The following is a 19,291-nucleotide window of genomic DNA, read 5'->3' as shown; positions in this document are numbered from 1 at the left end:
GGACAATAAATTGTGATTGGAAAACTTTTTCAACCAAAAATACAGTTCTTTGTTTTAGTTGAGGAACACGGACAGTTCTGAGTGTAACAGGCAAATTGCGGTGTGTGTATGCAGAGGGCTACGTGGGCTATATGTTATATCATGGTGCATCGTGCTGCTTAGACTGAGTTGACACAGTTCATACTGACTTTTACTTTAGATCATCAAATCCATATTAACAGTATATGGTACTCCTAGGCTGCCATTATTACTCTGTAATTGTGTTGTGAATGTTCACCATTTCCTTTCTTCTGACTTGTATATTACTTTAACTGTGCCCAGATGCACGATGGCCATTTTACACTTAAATAACAAAAATGGTTTTGATGCTTTCACACATGGTTTTTTTCATGCTATAATCAAAATGTAATAAAAATTCAGTTGTGTAGGTTTAGTCAAAATGAAAACCTTATCAGCCAATGAATTATTCTTTCACTTTCATCACCTGCAGCTGCTCAGCTAAACTTAAATATGTTCTTATCTAATTTTGGTGACAAATTGTGTCTCCTTATATGGGCAGAATTTGGAAATAGGTTGCTTTAACAGGAAAGGAAATAACTAAATTATCTTCTGAAAAGGAATTCAGTAAGTAGCTCTTGTCTGACAGCAGCATGGCTGTTTGCAGTTAGGTATTCCATGTCAATTCTATAGCAACTTTATGAAAGCAATCTTGCCTTTTTTTTTTTTTTTTAACACATAAAAGAAATTTTGTGATATGACACGAGCTGTTATTTATGGTATGAATGAATGTTTAAGTATGGACTTTTTGCTGAAGGGAAATGAACATTTTTTAATGTTGATTCCCCCCCCCCCCCCCCCGCGTTATTGGCAAAATTAGAGAAAAACTGAGATGCTTTGGCCAGAGGTTGAAAGAAAATTTAAATCAGTACTGCTCTTTTGGAGAGGATAGGCTCTTCCTATTAAAATTTTAAATGCACATTCCCTTCAGTCCAGCTGTTTCTTTCTAGATGTCTACCCTTGAGAGCTCCTCACACATGAGAAAACATATGAGAAATTGTAATGTGCCTTCTCATCACAGCATTGTTTATAGTTGTGAATCATTAGGAAGAAAGTAAATGACCTTCAAAGGGGAATGGTTACATCAAGTATGGTTTATCTATTCACAGGGATGTAAGAGTTCAAAATTACAAAATAGATAAATATAAAACCATCATGGAAAGATTCTTAAGACATGTTTAAAAGTAAGGGTTGTGGAACAGTATCAGGAGAATGTGTCCTATATTACCATTTGTTTTTTTAAAAATCCAGGCAACTAATATTTTTGTATGCATTTAATAAGTATATATTTTTAGAAACTCTGGAAGGATATAGTACACCAAAGGGAGAATAGTGTTTACCTCTAGATGTGGCTGTAGGATTGGGGAAGGGGTCTTTAATTCATTGAAGAGCATTTGCTTTATTTTCATCGTTTGTATTTTTTCTAAAAATAATATTTCTATGTGTTTTTCAACCAAAAATTCTCAAAAAATTTTCACTTGAGAGTGTGTTAATACATTTTACCATTAAAGTTTAATTTTTGAAGTTCTTAATCTGAACTCATATTTGAGGCTTCACATTTTTATTTTAAAAAGACAAAAGAAAAATGGATATAGGGACACACACTCAAATTATACTTTACCTAAATAAAGACACTTAATATGTAAAATATTAAGAACAAAAGGCTAAATATTTTTAATGAGTCCTTTTCCTTTATAATTAAAGTATGCTTCTACCCTTCTCTAGTGCTGCTGGGGGTGAAATCTTTGACCAGTGTGTTGCAGACAGAGAAGACGCCTTTAAAGAAAAAGATGTTCAAAGACTCATGAGGCAGATATTAGAAGGTGTTCGCTTTTTACATGCTCATAATGTAGTACATCTTGATCTGAAGGTAAGATCTAGATTACTTTACAATTTTGAGATTGCTAGAGAATGACACTACAGATGTAAAATATTTTTAACAGTGATTTATTAAAACATTTATCAAGATTGTGTATTTTATTAGGTAATAAGGATATAAAGGTTGTGTCTGTTCTTATCCTCTAACCAATTAGTTATATTAAGGAGATAATGCACATCTGTGTACATAGAAAGATAAATAATAATACTTTGCTCAAGAAACGGAGCTTAGAGGATATTGGTGGGGTAGGTGAACTCTTCCTGGTAAGAGACAGAGTTTGAGCTAGACCTTTAAAAAAAAAAAAATGGGATTTAGATAGAGAAAATATAGGAAAATGTAGAAAATAGAGGATAAAATTAATTCACAAGAGTTAAGAGTACTTGTTGGGCAAACATAAATGGAATAGTGTCACTGGAATTGAGAGATGAAATAGGAGATGCTGACAATTGAGGAAAGGCCAGATTCCAGGGGTTTCAAATATCATGAAGTGGTAGATGACTTTTTAGCAGGGATATCTGAAAAACCATTTTGTAGAATATTAGGCAGCAGTAAATAAAATAGAGAACTAAAGAAATTAGAGGTGGGTAGATTTCTTTTTCTTTTGTTTTTTTTAATGTTTATTTATTTTTGAGAGAGATAGAGTGTGAGCAGGGGAGGAGCAGAGAGAGAGGGAGACACAGAATCGGAAGCAGGCTCCAGCCTCTGCGCTGTCAGCACAGAGCCCAATATGGGGCTCATGAGAGCTATGAGATCATGACCCCAGCCGAAGTCAGACGCTCAACTGACTGAGCCACCCAGGGGCCTCGGAGGTGGGTAGATTTCTAGTTTAAAATTTATCAAAGAAGGAAGGGGAAGAGGGAGGAAAGAATACACAAAGGGCAGTTATGATGCTTTCAAGTGATCAAAATGCCAGCTGAAAGTAAGGGAAGCAAAAAAGGAAATTTTATTAGCTAAAAATTCCAGGGACAATTCCAACTTAAGGAATGCCACTATTCGTTAATTCAAATATTGCAAGTACATAGTTGGTTTTTCTTCGGTCTCCAGCTCTACCTTCTAAAAATGGCAGTAAGATGGTAGTAAGTTAGATGCTGCCATTTTAGCCTTACAGTTGTCCAGAGATTCAGCAGGAAGGAGCCAGGTTCTATTTATTAGCTCTTTCAGAAGTTCTGAGATTCACTCTCATCAAACTGACTTAGATCAGTCTGGAACTAGTAAGTGTGTCAGGGGGACGTTGGGGGTGCTGGGTTTTGACTGGCCAGGCCAGCATTACCAGTGTCCTTTGCTCCAACCTGGGAGGGTTAAATTCCTCCTCCCATCCCAAGTTTTTTTTGGACTGAGAGTGGGGAAAGGATGGATTCTCAGACCAGTTCTGTTTCAGAAAGAATAGAGAGTAGGTGGGCGATCAGGAGACAGACAGTGAATGTCCACTACAAGTATCCTTAGCATAGTCCTTCAGGCATCTGGAGTAGAAAAGTCTAAGATCCCTGCTGATGGTTGCTACCACATGAAGTCCAGGTGTAGCTATGGGGAAATGAAACATTCCTCAAGGACTACACCAGTGGCTCCAGTTCCTTATTAGCCAGAGGAGTTCAGGTTAGGAAGGAACATCACCTGAGGAGGCTGAACCCCTGGACCCAAAAAAGGCTTTCCTATCTTGGACTTCTGCCTCATTTCACTCCTCATCCTCTCCCAATCTATCTTGACCTCTGCTGTAGTTTGCCCCGTAGCAGAAAGTAGACACTTACGGCAGCGCTTCTCCAACTTTGACAGAGATCAGGATCACCAGAAAAGGCTTATTAAAGCAAATTGCTAGGCCCCAATTCCAGAGTTTCTGATTCAGGGAAGGGGTGTGTGATGCTGATACTGTGGGTCCAGGCACCATTTTGAGAACTCCTGCTGTAGGGCACACCGTGACACCTGATAGATAGAATACTGTATAAATAATTGTGTCTAAGCTTTACTGCATGAAGGAACACTCTCAAGGAAGAGTGAACAATGTGTACTCTGGAGGTTGACTTCTAAAGTAAACTTGATAAAATTCCATTTGAAATAAGGGGGAAGGGTAATAGATATTCCCTCAAATAGTAGTCCTACCGAAAAATATAGGGGAAAGAAAACAGTTCGGAAACTTCTTGTTTTTTTCTGAAAAATGCCAATTTAAATTCATTCTGTAAACATATTTTTCTAAAAGATAATTAATTTTTTAGTACGGTAGCTAAAATGCATGATTATAACACTGTAGACTATGGTAGTTATAGTGTCATTTTTTGAAGGTAAGTGTGGACATGTGTGTACCCACATGTAGTCCCAAGGTATTAAAGTTGAAGTGGCCTTAGAGATGATCTAGGTACAACCCTCATAGCAAGAGTGAGGGAACTGGGGCTTTGTTTTTTATACTTTAGCCTGTCATATGGTTAGAAATTCAAAGATCCTTGCTGTAAGAAATACCCAACTGTGCTTCCCTCAGGAACACAGAGAAAGAGATGGTCTCTGCAGTCCAGACTTCAGTGGACTCAGACTATAAGAAGCCTCAGTTAGTCTCAGCCATGCAGAAGAATTCCCAAAAGTAAAGTTTGTGCTATGCTTATTTCCATATTTGGTTTCACACACTTAAGTTTTATTTTTTATGATGTTTTGCTAGTTTTGTGAAGTAAAAAGGACTTCTAGGAATGAACCCCAATTTAAATAACATTGCATTTATAGGTAATATGCTTTCGATTTATGACAGCTCAACCTATGACTATTATTTAGGAACTAATTAAGTAGCAAGTCAGGTTGCCAACACTATGTGTCATGGATCTTTGATGTTACTTGAAAGCAGCCAAGGGTGAAAATTAAGTTCTTGAATACCAGGTTTAACTGGAAATTATATCCCTTTCTCCCCAATACACTCAGTATAAATCATATTCCTTTCTCCCCAGTACACTTAGTGTAGAATTCTTTCTGGATTTAATAGAGGCTTTGATGATGGGCCTTTGATGTTGGAAGCTGGACTCTTCATGTTGCCTAGGCCCAGAGGAACTAGAAAGAAGACAGGGTGGCCTGATAGGTCCTCAGCCTTTCTTCTGCCCTCACAGTCTTCACATGTGCAGTCAGAATTTGTCTCTAAGTGAACTGCTGGAGGGGGAAGGTTGGAGGTGGGGTTGGTGTGGCAGGAGTGCAGATAGGAATGATTTCTACCAAAAGGTCATCTGCAGTTGACTTTCTGTGACTTCTGTGAATCTGGACAGAGGGTCTACTGTCCTACACCGTTTAACAGCTGTCCGCCCAATGACAATTTATGCTTGTAATGTTGACTCTGAGTTTCTATAAGAGCTTGAAAGCTACAAAGCTAAATATGTTTTCTAAAGGTTTAATTCTGTGAATTAGAGAAAAAAATAGTTTTAAATCTGTGAAACTTGGTAATCCCTATGTATAGGGTAACTTTGAGTTAGTAGACTATTTGTTCTCCATTATGGTTAAAATGGGAAATTCTTGTCACAGAGACAAGTAGTAGTTAGAAGTTAGAATAACTATTATAGTTGCTCCTATGAAAGAGATAATTGACACAATGGGAAATCTGCTACTTGGCTTCAGATCAGACTCCAGATGGGCAGTTTGCCAAAGGCTGATTCACTGAAGACTCTCAGCCAAATATCTTAAATTGAATATGGCAAATGCTTTGAGGGGTAGCAGATGCAGATTTTGGAGTGTTTCTAGGACGACAAAAATAGAAAAGACACTAGATTATGATTAGGAGAAAGCCCATTCATTTCATGTAAATCATGGCGGGACTGACAAATCTGAGAAACAACAACTCTACCAAAGTCAGAACAAACCTAAAAGCCTCAAAATAATCTCAGTTGGTGAATTAGCCATTGGCATAGTGGCCTGCTTTTACTTCAGTCAGAGGAAGGTCTTGACCAAAAAGAACACAAAGAAATCCAGTCTTAAAACCCAGTGCTCCTTGTGTTTGGATGGTTTTCTGTTGGTAGGTGTTCAGTTGTTAGCTTGTCCACCCTGGTAGATGTATATGATGAGAAGCGCAGGAGCAGACCAGGAAGCCAGAGCTTTCCCTTCTGAGATTTAAGTTGATCATTGACAGTTTGAAACCGTAACATTTACTTGAACATTTCTAAACAGCCCCCAGACTGATTTAGACAGTATTATTAACCTATTTCTGTACTATGACCTGGGTTTTAATAAATAAAAAGCCAATTAACTTGAATTCTCATTGCCTGATAAAAATGTTCCTTAAAATTTTATCCATGGCACCTTAAGGCTAATTAATAAGCAAGTTAGCCTCAACTTTACAATGATCTTACCCAGAAGTGGTTGTTCAGTAAATGTTAAATGGGTTATGTACAAAGATAAAGATACCAAGATAAATGAAAGGATTCCCCCATGAAACAGAGAAATAAGATTTTACAAAGACCTCCCTACTGCCTTTGTCTATTTGAGGACAGTTTGTGTGTTTCCTTTTTTTCCCCCACTTTCATTGCCTCTGAATTGACCATGTCATTTTCTTTCTTACCACCTGGGATTCATGCATCTTAAATAGAATTAAATATTGTGAACCACAGCTTTTTTATCATGAACTGGATTCCCTAGAAAGGAAGTCTAAGCTGTAATGCTAATGCACTTCTCTTTGTTTTCAACCCATATATTTCACTTACTGGAAGTGGGTATATTTTGCCATCAAAGACTGACAGATTATAGTCCTGTAATTGTACTTGTTTTATTTAGAGGAGTAAGATCTGTTTTTAAAATGTACCTGTGTTCAAACCAAGGCACAACTGATAGAAACTACATAATAAACATTAACTGAAATTCCATGAAAGAGTTCTGATTTTATGAGATGTGTTTTTTCCTAGCAACATCTCTGTCAACTGTTTAAGTTCTCTCACGTTGGTAGGTGATAGATGCATGTGACTGGGCCTAGATTTCAAGTACAGTAACGTTTTAATAATTTGATCACACTAGTTGAGAATTTACGACATTACCACCACACCCAACTAGTGTGGGTTTTACTAAAGAAAGCATTTCCCAAGTAATGTAAAGTATAAACAAAACGTAAGCTGTTCTAAGCTTATGAAAACATGTAAGCTGTTTTAAGTGAACAAATGATATTTAAGAACATTTCACAGAATGTGCATGTTTTATTAATCATAAAATGAACCTTAAGATATGGTGAAGATTTCCACTTGGCAATATTTCTTTTGGCATTTTTTTATGTACTGGGAAGGGCAAAACACGTTCAGTGATGAATATATATAACAGAACCAAACTTCACTCATCTAATTTGCCTGAATAATGACATTTTATTTTACTATAGTATTTCATTAATATAATAAAACTAAAATTACCTTGAGAAGTCTTGGGACTCATAATCCTAGGTTTTTTCCTTGAAGAAATTGCTAGAAGCTAATTAACAAGGAGAATGTCACTTTATAATGGAGTTTGTTTATATATATTACCAAAACCTCTCGTTATTTTATCATTGAAAAGAGAGATTGATTCTAACACTGATCAGCTGAGCATTTTTACTCCTTTTGTGTGTGTGTGGCAAGGCAGGGGTGCTTTACCTGGTTTGGGTATTTATAACAATTTAGCATGCGTCTGCAGCCCAAGCTTCTATAGTGACAGCAATTTGGTTTTGTCTTTTTGTTCAGTTTTAGGTTTTTACTGTAGCCAAAACTTTCTATGGTTTTAAAAAACAGGTTTTTATATAAAATCACAGATTACACTGAGCCATGGTATGGTTATTTTCACTGTTGAGAAGTCTGTTTTTGTGAATGAAGTTTTCAAAACTTCATGTTTTCAAAATGAAGTACAGTCTGTGATTGCATAGTGGTAATATGGACATTATGCAAGAGATGTTAAGAATTCCTAAACATTTATTGGGATATCACTTAGATCCTTTTTTATTAACAACGTTTATAGCTGCAGTGTTCAGTCCAGTACCACTAACCATTTGTGGTTGTTGAGTACTTGAGAACTGTGATGTATTCAAAGTGTGAACTCTACACCAGATTTCAAGGACTTAGTATGGAAAAGAAAAAGCAAAATATCTCAATAATTTATATATTACATGTTGAAGGGATATCTTAGACATATTGAATTAAAAAATAATTTCATCTGTTTCATTTTACTTTTGATAATATGGCTACTAGACAATGTTAAATTACATTCTGTGACTTGCAGTACCTTTCATAGGATAGCACCAGTTTAGAGAGTATCCACAGATAATTAAGCCAGAATGGCCTGTAACGTAAAGATCGCTTAGTCTTTCAACTTACTTTTCAACCTATTATAATCTAGCTTTTTCTCCCATGGTTTTACTAAAAATTACTTTCTCAGAAGTCTTTCAGACTTTGGTTATTTGCTATATTCAGTAGCTTTTTCTTAGTCCTCATTCTTCCCCTCATCCCATTTGATGATCCTCTCCTTCCTTTCTTACTACAACACGATGCCTGTGTTCTTTGCCTCCCTCTCAGACTGCATTTCTGAGTGCCTTCATCACTCTTGTTGTCTCTCGTTAGATGTGGTTATCAGCCAAAACTCATCTTGGCCACTTCTCTTCTGCCATATTCTCTTCCTCTTGTTTACTTCCATGGTTTTAGTCTTGCCTCTGTGCCCTTGCTTTCCAAAGCAGTATCCTCAGCCTTATATTCTCTCCAGACTGAATTTCCAACTGTTCTGGGTGGTTCTGCGGGCACCTCAGATTCTGGGTCTGAGAATCAAAATTGAACCAGTTGTCCTCTCTTGCTGACCTGACTATATTAGTCAGTGAATGACATAAGCACCTTATTGTTCCTGCTCCTACACAGCAACAGTCACAATGGGCTGTGGATTTTGCCACTGTAATGTGTAAAGTTTCTTCTGTGTTTTTTCATTCCATGCTTCATCATATCCCTCACTCACGCTCTCCCTTTCAAGACTTCAGAGACATTCTTCAGAGACATTCTTGTATTTGATGATACTTTGCATGTGTCATGCTATATATTGGCTCACCTGTATTCTTTGGCATGTGACATTTTCTTTTCCTGGAATGTCCTCTTGCCCTCCCCTGTGGTCTGACTTCTTCCAGTTCTTCCAGAATGGCTCAGAAAGCCCTGATTCTTGTCCATCCACCCTCTTTGTGCCTGCCACCACTTTTGTCCCTTTCACCTTTGTGCTGTTCTCCAGTGTGCAGTCCCTCCACTAGTAGCTTGTCCTTGCCTTGGGTGGGGTCTTTCCTCTCCCTGGAATGCTCCCTGCCTACCCCACTCCCCAAAGTATTCTGCCATGACGTTCCTTCTTAGCATTGCTTTCTCCCCAAACACTGTCTTAGAGAAACCTTCCTCAACTATTCTGAATATAACATGCATATGCACACAAACACACACAACAGGCACTGTCATCCATTACCTTACTCTGAGTTCTCCTTGGTGCTTAAAACTACCTGAGGTATTATTATTTATTCATATTTGTTTGTCCCCATTAGAATGTAAGGTTCCAAAAGAACAGGGAACTCACGTCTTATTTTCTGTTATTTTTCCAGTATGCAGTCCATAATTTTTTTTTTTTTTTAATAAATGTCAAAATCCTTCTTATCCTTCAGGGTCTGCTCACTTACCTCCTGTGTAATTCTCCAAGGCTGAATTATTCCCTCTTATTTTTTTTTTTTTAATTTTTTTTTCAACATTTTTTATTTATTTTTGGGACAGAGAGAGACGGAGCATGAACGGGGGAGGGGCAGAGAGAGAGGGAGACACAGAATCGGAAACAGGCTCTAGGCTCCGAGCCCAGAGCCTGACGCAGGGCTCGAACTCACAGACCGCGAGATCATGACCTGGCTAAAGTCGGACGCTTAACCGACTGCGCCACCCAGGCGCCCCTATTCCCTCTTATTTATTTGTTACCTGAGCACTTTGTCTATGACAACACTTAAAATGCACAGCAGAGTTAGTCAAGCCTGATATAGGTGCTTCTGTTTTCTCTTCTGATGGTGAGCTCTCTGTCAGTAGGGACTTGTTATCACTCATATTTACAGTGCCTCCACTCCTGACACAAAATAGACACCCTTCAAATTGTTTTTTATAGTTAGTTATGTTTTTTCCTTTCTTTCAAACAGTAAATAACGTGTGCCTCCCATGTGCTGGCATGGACCCTGGTGCTATCACAGTGACCAGTACTGTGGCTCATGGATCTTTAGATTCTCCCCATCCTCTGTTTCTGAATCCAGACTTTGAATAATCTACAAGTATTTTCTGATAAGGGCAGAATGGATGGTTGGGTCAACATTGAACCCCTTTAAAAAGGGACTGTCTACACTTCAAGTTCTTTTTTCATATTGCAGCTCTTCACTGTTGAACATTGTTAGAATCTGCTTCGCTGCCCTCCTGGGTCTTCCCAGCAAGTTGACACCAGGAAAAGAAGAATGGGGAAAAAGTATACAAAGATACTTTTGTGAGAGAGAGCATGGCAAGTAGGAGAGACTGAACAGTGTCCATTGAGACTCACTGTCCCTGGGCCAAGGGCAGCAAGTTTATAATGAGGCTGGAGAGCTAGGCAGGAGCTCGAATTAGCAGCTTCCAAATACATTTGGAAGTTAAGAGTAATGGGAAGCTACTGAAGGGTTTAGGCAGGGGGGTGACCAATCAGATTTATATAGCGCAAAAGCTCCTTCTGGCTAAGTATGGGCAAAATAGATCCTAGCAAACCATTTAGGGTCTGTTGCAATTAAGCAAAAATTGATGGTAGCTTGAATGATTGTTCTCTAGTTGGAGAGAAATAAGTAAAGTTTAGAAGTGCTTACATTTATGATTTAAAATCAGTAGGATATGGTGACATGTTAGTTAAATGAGGAGAAAGTGGGGAGAGAGGAATGACCAAGGTGATTCTTAGTGTTTTCTTCTACCCTGCTAGGTGAGGATGGCATTCCCTGGGGTGTAATGACCATTGACATACAGGAAATCTGATTTGGGAGGGAAAATAGGAGTCTGGTTTGGGCATGTTGAATTCGAGATAGCCTTGAGACATCAAAGGAGAGAGATTAGGTAAGCGGTTGAAGAGTCTGAGCCAGAGATAAAATCTGTGACTCCTAATGTATAGGTGATAATTAAGCCTTGGGTACAGATACCTTGTGTGAAGTGAGAGTGTGGAGTGAAAAGAGGAAAAAGCCTCAAGATCAGGCTGTGAGAAACCCACCATTTAATGGCCCAGTTAAAGGAAGATGAGGAGACACACACAGCAGCCAGAGTATTAGGAGGAAGACCAGGGTAGTGTTTGTTCTGGAAGCCAAGAGAAAAAGAGTTTGTAAACAAGGAAGGAGTGGCGGCAGTGCCAAGCATTGCTAAGGTGGTAGTCCAGAAAGCATGGAAATACGTCGCTGGATTTTAATGACCTGCGGTAGAGGAATGAGGACACAGAAGCCCAGTGGAGTGGTTGAATATGCATGGAAGGAAAGGAAATGTTAACATTCATTGTAAAACTCTGGAGAACCACAGTGTGATGGAGAAGACAGAAAAATACAATTAGCTAAATAGTGGGATAAGTTTGCTATGTATAAGATGTTGTGGAATAGAGAGGGGTCAGGCATCAAACCCTCCCTGGAAGACCAGAGGGGGCATCAGAAAAGGCTTTATTGAGGAATCAGTGCTTTGTTGAGAGCCACCATGCATGGAGTGAATGACGAAACTAAATTTGTCCGGGAGAGAGCTTCCTGAGAAAAGGCAATACATAATGCAAAAGCATAAGATGTGGGAGTGCACATCTTGTTTAGGGATTACAGCTTGTTGGATTTGGAACACAGATTGCCTACAGAATAGTGGCAGGAGGTTAATCTTAGAGAGGAAGCAGAAGCTGGGTTATAAAACACTTGTCGTGCTACAGTGAGGTATTTATACTTTGTTAGTACTGGTGCTTCTCAATTTATCTTTGGAAATTTTCTTAATGGCAGAAGACAGTGTAGACTTTCTGAAGCAACACAAACTTTTCTTTCAAGTGCCATTTCAAAAATTCTAATGAATTTTATATTCTAGTCCATAATATATCTGTTTGACTTTTTATGTAAAAGTGTCTTAGGTTATTTTCATTTGGGTTAAAAAAAAAAAAAATGACTCCAGGAATATGAACCTTATTGATTTTGTGGCCTTGGGTAGTTCTCTCTCACCCATGGTCAAATACATCCCATTTGAGAGTGTGTCCATTGGTGAGGACTAGCATCAGTATCATGATCAGACTTACATTATGATGAGATCGTTGTACAGTGAAGGATGGATTGAAGGTGGGGGCAGTTAGAGGCAGGAGGTTAGTAGTCCAGGTAAGAAATAATGAAAGCCCAAACTTTAAGCAGCAGGTTTTTTGCAGTTTAAGAAATAGCATTGGCATGCCAGTGATTTCACTAAGGGTGAGACATGGTTGAAAATGAAGGAGATGAACTACTGTAGGATGATTCCCTAGTTGCTGAGCTGGGCATTGAGACTGGGAGTACAGAAGGGGAGGCATGGGTTTAGTGGGGTTTGAAGGAAGAACCTGTTCTTGAGGTGTTTACTGAACTGATGGCCTTTGCTCAGTAGTGGGAGCTGAAGGTGTGGCCCATTTCAGCCAAATGACAAGATAGATTTTAATTGGACCTATGAGTCGGCAAGGGGCTTAGGGTAGAAGGTAGATAGAGGTCATCAGCAGGTAAGTGGTAGCTGAAGCCTTGATAGTAGATGAGATTGCTGAAAGATAGAGGGCCAGTAGGCAAGAGATCTGGGGCAACACCAATATTTAAAAGGAAAGAAGGGAAAAAAATCCTAAGAAAACAGTGAGGGATCTATTGAGGAGGAAGATGTCCAAGAGGGCATATAAGGATGGTTGCCAGTAGTACATTATATAGCAATCAGTGTGTATAAAATGGTGCCTAAAAGACATCCATTGATTTGGTGGGTCTTTGATTATTAAAGATTTTATGATCTTAGGACAGATCTAGGAGAGGGGGCAAAATCCAGAATCAACTGCATTGAGAAGTGAGGGAATAGCAATAAGTATGTTGGCTAGAAAGAAATGCAGAGTCATAGGGGATTCCTTTATGAGTAGCTTGGTCTTGTTTTTAAAATAGGGGTAGATGCACATTTATGGTCTGAGCAGGAGCCAGTGTAAAGAAGGAGATTGTACAAGGCCTGTTGCCTTACACATCGTAAGTACATTGTAAAAATATTTGCTTAATGAATGACTGCTTATTGTTAAATTTGTCAATTTCAGTTTCACAGTTGAAATGTGTATGTTTTATGCACTACTTGCTCTTTCTATTCAGTCATGGTTTCATTAATTTGGAGAGTGGGATGTTATGTTTTTAGCCTCAGAATATTCTGCTGACAAGTGAATCTCCACTGGGTGACATTAAGATAGTTGATTTTGGTCTTTCAAGAATAATGAAGAACAGTGAAGAGCTCCGAGAAATTATGGGTACTCCTGAATATGTGGGTAAGTATTCATAAGACTGGGTTGTGTTGTGTGTTTGGGGTCAGGCATCATCTTCATTAGCAAATTCACATGTGGCATGATTAATAGTGGGGCCAGCCATCTGCTATGTTAAAATTCTGCCATCAGAGACTCCTTCCTTTGTATTAAATATAAAAATGGTAAACTTTAAGGTACCAAACTGATGATCCCTTTCCCGAAAGGCTAACTGAATTTGAAGGTATTACTTCTAAAAAGAATAGAAGAGGATTTTCTTCACAAAGTGTAGGATATCATATTATCTGAAAGTGGGAGGATATTAAACAAGTAAGGGCCTTTAAAGAATTTCAAGTTCATAGTAAACATTGTTAAAGTAATTGCAAGCCCTGCAATTCCATAGATGTGTGAAACAGAGGTATTTTGTTGGATTGATACAAGGTTGAGAGCCTCTGCCAGAAAGAAAAAGGAGATTAAACTGTGAAGGTACTAGTAAGAGAGCAGCTGAAGTGATGAACTGTGGCTCTTACGTTTGGTACAAAAATAAATAAACTATGACCTTTTTGATAAACTGGAAGAAAAATAGGATGCAAAAGAATAGTGGTTTGAATGAGTAACAACAACAACAAAAAAGATATCTGTAAGCAGAGCAAGGCAGTGAAATAATCTAAAGGTTGTGACCAGAGATTATAATATCAACATTTAAAATTTCAGAGATGAAACAGCCCTTTGTAATTTTAAGGCCTTGGATGTAGCTGTGGAAGGGCAGCTCTTTAGACCTGTAGGTCAAGAAGCATGGATATGCTGGTGGCTGCATGGGTCATGAACACGTGTGGAAGTTGTCAGAGGTGATGGCAGGCAGGTTAAGGAGGATAGTTTTTGTGTCCGATGACAGCAAGCACCCAGGGCCCATGCCTGAAGGGAAGCATATTTACCTGACAGTAGAAGTGTCAGGTGGGCAGACAGGCTGCATTTTACGGGGTTTGGGGCGGCCTAGGCCTCCTTTCACAGAAGAGACAGTGAAAGTCATTCTTGAAGGAGTGGAGGATAGCGGGACTTTGTTTACAGGGGAAAGTTAATTCCAAGGACACAAGGCTGGGAGGACGATAGGGTTGAGGAAAACCAAGCTGTTTGGCAATGATAGTACAAAAAAATAACTCAAAGCTTTAACATAAGTCCTGCGATTTGAGAGGCGCCTGGGTGGCTCAGTCAGTTAAGCATGTGTGTTTGGCTCAGGTCATGAACTTGTGAGATCGAGCCCCGCATCAGTCTCTGTGCTGACAGATTCTCTGTCCCGACAGATTCTCTGTCCCCCTCTCTCTCTGCCCTGCTTACACTCTCTGTCTCTCTCTCCCTCTCTCCCTCTCTGTCTCAAAAATAAACATAAAAAAATAAGTTCTACAATTTGAAACAGATCTTTAGTTAGGTAATAAATGATATCACAGGCAGAAAAACAACCTTGAAAATGTTGATGTATTCTTTGTGGCTAGAATACTTAAATTTCAGCAAGTGTCATGACCACAAAGTAAGGTTTAAGAATGTGGCTTAATAGGGCTTCATCTGGGAAAGAGGTAGTCCAGATATTTCGGCCAGTTTAGAGCATTATAAACTAGAATGAAGGGTTGCGAGCTAAGAATCTTATAGTAATTATTGCCCTGAATGAGTTTTGTTTTGTTTTGTTTTATGCTTTCTGTTCTTTGGTAAATTCTAAATTTTCTACCAAGAGAGCTTTTTTTCCCTCCAAAAAATAGAAGTATCTTTGTTATAAAAGTAATACAAACCCAATCCCAAACAACTAATCCCAATTAAATGATTCAAAAGTATATAATAAAGAAAAACAAGGGGGCCTCTCCTCTTTCTTTCATGGACTTTAGCGATGAGTGTAAGACTCCCACCTTGTTTTCTACACAGTATCACCTGCCTGGGAACGGTATGCTATCTACTGGCTGTGTATGTGACCTCAGTACTGAAATCTCTGTACCTCACATTCCTCTGTCCATAACATGGGGCCATAATAATACTGCCTTATTGGATTTGCTATACCAAGCTCTTATATCAGTGTTCAGCATATAATCACCAAAAAGGAAGCTGTTTTTATTTCCTACCCCCTCTTCCCACTATCTTTTTTTAATGTTTCAAGTTTTTATTTAAATTCTAGTTAGTTAACATACTAATAATCTTAGTTTCAGGAGTAGAATTTAGTGATTCATCACTTGTATACAACACCCAGTGCTCATCACAAGTGCCCTCCTTAATGCCTATCAGCCTTTTAGCTCATCCCCCGCCCCCCGGCTCCCTGCCCACCTCCCATCCAGCAACCCTCAGTTTGTTCTCTGTAGTTAAGAGTCTCTTTTATGGTTTGCCTCCCTCTGTTTTTATCTTATTTTATTTTTCCTTCCCTTCCCCTATGTTCATCTGTTTTGTTTCTTAAATTCCACAAATGAGTGAAATCATATGGTCTTCCCACCATCTTTTGCTCTATGGTCTCTTATTTTACTTTTTCTCCTCCAGTAATTTGGATGCTATGCATTTCATTTTAAATTTCCTAGTAGTTTCTTTTAAAACTTTTAAATTTGAACTATTAAAAATTGTTTTACTGATAAAGTAAAAGTTTTAAATAATACTTGTAGCTTCTGTTCCACAAGTCAGTTTCAGAAGTAGAAGTTGAGGAAATTTAACCTACTTAACATTTTCTCCCAACCTGTCATTCCTCATATTCAGGGGACGAGGAGAGAAGGTTGTCCCCAACCAGTAATGAATATGTGACTTGAGTGTTTTGTCTTTTCCTAGAATTGGAACATCTTCATCCCCCCCTGTTTTTAAATGGATCCAGTACTTGATTGCCTATCTTTTCTTCCTATTTGCATATTTTTGAAAAAAAATAATCTTTTGGTTGACTGGATTGTATCAATGAGTAGGTTTTTCTTTAAAGGAGGATTTTCATAAACCTCTCCTAAGTTTTTAAACATTTGCGAATGTCTTTCTATTACTGTATGTGTGACAGCGGTTTAATTAAATATTATCAAAGCAAACTTGTTTTTTACAAACTCCACAGAGGCAACTTTGTTGTCTTTGTGTGTGATGCATGTCATCTGAGAATGCCCAGGGCTCTGTTTTTTTTTTGTTTTTTTTTTTTTAACTTTGTTGGCTGACTTTTTGTCAGTGGGTAGACCTTTTAAAGCTACAGCATGGAAAATAGATCAGGCATGTGGAATGAATGGGGAAGTCAGGAGGGGAAAGTACCCTCGACTAGGGTGGGAGGTAGGGAAGGAGAGTCACAGATGCATTGAGAAAGATTTGAAAGTAGTAATCTGTTAGATACATTGCATGATTATAGAGGATATGGGAAGAGAAAGGTGTCAGTTGTCAGTTTCTATTACACTATTTATGCATTCAGATATTTTAAAAATATTAAGACCCAACAATGGAGGGTGCAAGTGTGAAAAATAAACAAGTTAATTATATCTAGTTAGACTTTATAATAATTCAGATTAACTTATACAATATATATAATGTTAACTTATTTTAGCCCAAATCGTGATTAGTGTCTTAGAATTTCTGGTGGGTTTTAAAAAAAACTTTTATCTCGAAAAGCAAATTAGGAATTTTTTTCACACACCTAAATGTTTTCTTCTGTTTCTGATACTAGCTCCTGAAATTCTTAGTTATGATCCTATCAGCATGGCAACAGATATGTGGTAAGAGCTATTTATGAAAAAATTGATCAAATTAGTTTCAAGAAATGAATAAGTCACTAATTTTTCTTACATTTTCATTCTGATTTAGGAGCATTGGAGTGTTAACATACGTCATGCTTACGGGAGTATCGCCTTTCTTAGGTGATGATAAACAAGAAACGTTCCTAAACATCTCTCAGATGAACTTAAGCTATTCTGAGGAAGAATTTGATGTTGTGTCTGAGTCTGCTATTAACTTCATTAAGACACTTTTAGTTAAGAAACCTGAGTAAGTATTAGTTAATATTGATCTTTGTCAATTTTTTAGTATGCTCTGAACAAAAGCAGGTTAAACTGAAACACAAAAGTGTAGACATTAAGCTAGATAAGACCTTGAGCTTATTATACCTATTGAAAGAAAAAGTGTCAAAACTGAGAATGTTTCGGAGCGCCTGGGTGGCTCAGTTGGTTAAGCGTCGGACTTCGGCTCATGTCACAATCTCACAGTTTGTGGGTTTGAGCCATGTGTCAGATTCTGTGCTGACAGCTCAGAGCCTGGAGCCTGCTTCGGATTCTATGTCTCCCTCTCTCTCTCTGGCCCTCCCCCTCTAGTGCTCTGTCTTTCTCTCTCTCTCAAAAAATGAATAAACATTTTTTAAAAAATGAGAATGTCTCTAGAAAATGTAAGCTGCATCTCAGTATAACAGATATCCTCTGCTGTGTTTGGTCTTTCAAAAGGACTTTTCAGAGACATTTTACTTAAAATATTTTTCATGATTGTGGGAATGGCATTGCACACAAACACCAAAACTTCCAGTCTTATCCAGGAATCACAATAAGATTCTTGTTAACTCTTCATAACTCCCAAAATATAATACAATAAATCTACCTTACGTTCTGATTTATTAAATTGGTTGATTTATAGATTTATTCATTCACTATTTTTTAAGATTTTTTTTTTTTTTTTAAGTAATCTCTACACCGAATATGGGGCTTGAACTCACAACCTTGAGATCAAGAGTCTCATGCTGTACCAATTGAGCCACCCAGGCACCTCTCTTATGCTCCAGTTTATAATTGAAGTTTTAAACTACTTAAGTGTAAAATGTGTATCTTTTTATAGACATCGAGCCACAGCTGAAGAATGTCTAAAGCATCCGTGGTTGACAGAGAGCAGTATTCAGGATCCTTCTTTCAAGGTGAAAGGGACATTAGAAGAAGCAAATGCACTCCAAGAAGGTGATTCTGTGCCTGAAATTAATTCAGATACTCAGAAACCAGAAACCGAGGAATCAGTTGTAACAGAGGAGTTAATTGTATTTACTTCATATACTTTAGGACAATGCAGACAGTCTGAAAAAGAGAAAATGGAGCAAAAGGCCATTTCCAAACGATTTAAATTTGAGGAACCTTTGCTACAAGAAATTCCAGGAGAATTTATCTACTGAGCAGTACTTCCCTTTAGAACTTTAAGATTTCTACATTGAAAACATTAATATTATTTATGGACTTCTGGCCAAATGGTACATGTACTGAAAGTGGACAAACCAGGTATCACTGATAGAAAAAAAACTAAAATTACTTTGTCAAACTTGTGGATTTAGATATATCAAGACAGATTTATAAAGTTGCCAACCAGGAGTTTTAACGGGTAAAGTTATCTGTGTCAATGTTATTTTTAAGAAGGGAGATGTTTGAACCTTTTATTTCTAAATCCTATTTCTCCAGAATGAAAATTTGTTATGCAAAGATAATCTGTATTTACTTTCTTTAAAAATCGAAGTAAAAGTGCCAAATTAACATCTTTGTAAATCTATTTGCATTATTCTTGTGTATCTATATATGCATATATGTATTGATATCTTTACTAAAATTGATACTTTTTCACTTTGGATTTTTTTGGAGGAGTAAGATTTTAATTAGGTATCTTTCAAATTTTGAGACCTAGAATAACATCCATGATAGTTTAATAATGTCTTATTTTTATATTTTATTACTGCTTTGTATCGACTTGATTTGACTTCTTTTGTCTTTGTTTTTGCCTAATGCTTATAACCTATCAGTGAAAACCCTTGCTCATTTTTTTTTTTCTCTTCAACGTCACTAATAAGAGTGGTGTTGATTTTTCACCTCCCATTATTCTGGTTTTAAGGTCAAGGTAGATTAAGTAATCCTGTAATATTAAACCAGCGTTGGCTTCTCAGCTGTTTCCCTCCTCACACCTTACGTATTTACCCCCTTTCATAAGGCTGTCCCCTGCCACCACCTCACA

The 19,291-nt window shown here is 37.8% G+C and overlaps 1 protein-coding gene across 3 annotated transcripts in view; it reads left to right on the top strand.

Moving 5' to 3' along the window:
• The window catches only part of STK17A (serine/threonine kinase 17a), a 38,348-nt gene extending 19,529 nt beyond the window's left edge, over positions 1 to 18,819 (top strand). Inside the window, exons 3-8 of one of the 3 annotated variants that reach the window (XM_081795019.1) lie at positions 1,783 to 1,927; positions 13,243 to 13,369; positions 16,992 to 17,040; positions 17,129 to 17,308; positions 18,119 to 18,258; positions 18,358 to 18,819. In XM_081795019.1, the coding sequence (XP_081651145.1) occupies positions 1,783 to 1,927; positions 13,243 to 13,369; positions 16,992 to 17,040; positions 17,129 to 17,308; positions 18,119 to 18,258; positions 18,358 to 18,467 (751 nt within the window). In that variant the 3' untranslated portion in view covers positions 18,468 to 18,819. Of the gene's footprint in view, positions 1 to 1,782; positions 1,928 to 13,242; positions 13,370 to 16,991; positions 17,041 to 17,128; positions 17,309 to 18,118 lie in introns of all 3 variants that reach the window. The other 2 variants (XM_081795018.1, XM_060632172.3) reach the window with 2 other exon arrangements.
• The last annotated feature ends 472 nt before the right edge of the window (positions 18,820 to 19,291 follow it).

The sequence above is a fragment of the Panthera onca genome, chromosome A2 (assembly GCF_046562875.1).
Source record: "Panthera onca isolate mPanOnc1 chromosome A2, mPanOnc1 haplotype 2, whole genome shotgun sequence".
NCBI classification, from domain to species: domain Eukaryota; kingdom Metazoa; phylum Chordata; class Mammalia; order Carnivora; family Felidae; genus Panthera; species Panthera onca.
Note: the sequence above shows the minus strand (reverse complement) of the source record. Positions and strands in the feature narration are given on the sequence as shown.